The sequence below is a fragment of the Opisthocomus hoazin genome, chromosome 12, assembly GCF_030867145.1.
Source record: "Opisthocomus hoazin isolate bOpiHoa1 chromosome 12, bOpiHoa1.hap1, whole genome shotgun sequence".
Taxonomy (NCBI): Eukaryota; Metazoa; Chordata; class Aves; order Opisthocomiformes; family Opisthocomidae; genus Opisthocomus; species Opisthocomus hoazin.
In genome coordinates this window covers 2,396,431-2,398,830 of record NC_134425.1, presented here as the reverse complement: position 1 = coordinate 2,398,830, position 2,400 = coordinate 2,396,431, and the positions used below count along the sequence as shown (strand labels likewise).

General features: G+C 68.8%; 1 protein-coding gene across 1 annotated transcript; it reads left to right on the top strand.

Moving 5' to 3' along the window:
* Positions 1–274: 274 nt before the first annotated feature.
* Positions 275–2,154, top strand: LOC142362797 (uncharacterized). Its single transcript, XM_075433408.1, has 2 exons — positions 275–1,061; positions 1,826–2,154. The coding sequence occupies exons 1-2, from the start codon at positions 281–283 to the stop codon at positions 2,152–2,154; spliced, it is 1,110 nt and encodes a 369-aa protein (XP_075289523.1). The 5' UTR covers positions 275–280.
* The last annotated feature ends 246 nt before the right edge of the window (positions 2,155–2,400 follow it).

The window sequence follows — 2,400 nt, the reverse complement described above, 5'->3', positions numbered from 1 at the left end:
AGCCGGAGAAGCGGGGATGGCTGCAATGCCAATGGCTGGCCAGGACAGAGCCATGGCACAACCGCACCACCTGCGCCAGGATTTCGGCACGGGGTGGGGACGCGGTGTCGCACGAGGCTGAGGCAGCCGTGCAGAGTGACACACGGCCGGAGGGCACCCCAAAACCACCCACCCATGGCCAGAAGTCCCTCCTCCGCTCTCCCCTTCCCAATTTCCCGGGCCCCCCTACGCGGCAGACGGATGCTGGGTAAGAGGTGTGTCCGCGGGAGCCGTGCTCGCCATGCAGCATCGCCGAGCTGGGCTGCGTCGGCGCGTGCCATCGCTGGGATGGGCTCTTCTGGCTGGGCTGGGGGCACGAGCGGAGACGGGCAGGGCTGAGCCTCCCCTTGCGATGCCGGCACCACGGCCAGGCTCCCGCGCTCTCCGCCGAGGGACAAGGACGTCGCCCAGATGGCGGTGGCAAAGGGAAGGGGCCCCCGGCAGGTCCCCCGCCGCTGGGCACGGCAAAGCCAGCTCCTCTCTCTGCCGCTTTCCCCTTTTCCTCCCCCCATTTGGCTTTTGGCAGCGGAGCCGCGGCGGCGGCTGGGGCACGCGGTGCCGGGGAAGAGCTGCCAAGCGTCGGCAGCCCCCCAAGGCCCCCCGGCCCCCCGTGCCAAGGCTGGTGGCTGGCAGAAGGGCTGCCTGCGCCTGGCGGGGCTCCGTCAGCTGCGGGAGGATCCCTGCGCCGCGCTCGCTGCCAATTTCCCTGCGAGCTGGCACCGCAGGCGGCTCCGGAGGCACCGGCGGAGAAGGCTGGGGAGGACGGATTGTGAAAGGGAGAGAGGAGGAAAAAAAAAAAACAAAACAAAAAGAAAATAATGGACACATGCCATCGCTGGAGCGGCGAGGCTGCCGGTGCCAAAACGCCAGCAGGCAGCGCGGGGCCAAAACCCGCCGGCGGCAGAGAGGAGGGTCTGGCAGCCCGTTCCGGCGCGGGACACGTGGAGGACGGGCAGCGCGGCGGAGGCACGGCATGGCCAAGGCAGGACGGGTAGCAGACGGTGAAGCCGGAGAGGAGAGAGGTATTTGCCTTCGTTTTAAAGGCTGCGTGTGCATGCGTCTGCTGCTGGGGTTGCGCATCCCGGCCGGCTCGGCTGCCCGCGGCCTCCCCGGCCGTCCCGCCGCTCTCCCGCCCATGGCCTGCCCCGCCATGGCGGTGCTGCCAGCCCTTCGCTGCCCGGTCCGGGCAGGCGAGGGCTCCGGGTGGCAGCTGGGCTCGGCCGGTGGCTGCGGAAGGGGGATTTGCCGTCCCGCTGGCCGTGCATGCGGGGGCCGGCGAGGGAGGCTGCGGCTTTGTCTGGTTGGGCTTTGTCTGCCGGCGGCGGCGGTGCCGGGAGCCGCGCGGGGCGGCGGGCAGAGCCGGGACGGTGTGAGCCCAAGGACGCACGCTGGAACCGTCCCCCTGCTTCCAAACTGGGGCTATGGCAGAGCTGAGCCTGGGGACGAGGGAACTGGGTGGCTGGGTGAGGAGGGAGAAGGGGAGGGTGGGCAGAGAGACCTCCGCGCCCACCGCCATGCTGAGGAGGAGGAGGAGGGACGGGGAGGATTGAAGGGCAGCAGGGAGAGGTGTTGGGAAGCTCGTGGTCCCACCGGTCATGGCACAGGGCTGGGGGTGCTGGGGGGTGTTGGGAGCCTTGGGGAGGGGGCTGAGGGGTGCAGGGCAGAGCCTGTCTGGCAGCACCGGAGCTGGTCCGGGTCAGTGAGCGTGCTGCCTGCCCCGCGGTGCGGGAGCGATGTCGGGGCCAGCAGCAGACGTCGGCGTGCCAGGAACACCGTGGCTTCGCAGCTCCACCAGCACCCACACGAAGGCAAAGGGCTCTGGCCAGGCCCCCACGCGCCAAACCTGGCCGGCACCAGGGGAAGGAACCAGCACAGAAGGGGAATAAGAGACGTTGCCATGCCAAGATCCTGCACCACCCTGACTCCTGCCTGCTGCTCTGCACCCCTGAAGGACCCAGACTGTGCCCAGCAGCACCCCTGTGCCCAGGGATGTCCTCTCTGCACCAACACCACCAGGACAAACCTCCCTCAGGGTCCTCGGCCTTCAGCACCTATCTCTTACAGGAGCCGGGGCAGGGGCTCAGCCCCAGGAATTGCTGCAGCACCCAGCTTTGAGGGCATCAGCATCTCCCTGGGAGGGCTGTGGAACAAGAGGAGCTGTCTCATCCCACCCCGTCCTGTCCCATCCTGTCCTGTCCTCTCCTGTCCCATGCCATGCCATGCCATCCCATGCCACACCATCCCATGCCACGCCATGCCATGCCATGCCACGCCATCCCATCCCATCCCATCCCAAGCTCGAGCATCGCTGGCCAGGCTGGTCCACGCCTGGCAACCCCGCAGCCAGCCTGTGCGTTGCAG

Bases quoted from the DNA above. Each gene is read 5' to 3' on its own strand.
- LOC142362797 (XM_075433408.1), top strand. From the start codon at position 281: ATGCAGCATCGCCGAGCTGGGCTGCGTCGGCGCGTGCCATCGCTGGGA. The intron at 1,062-1,825 runs GTATTTGCCTTC...GTGGCTTCGCAG, and splicing joins TGAAGCCGGAGAGGAGAGAG to CTCCACCAGCACCCACACGA.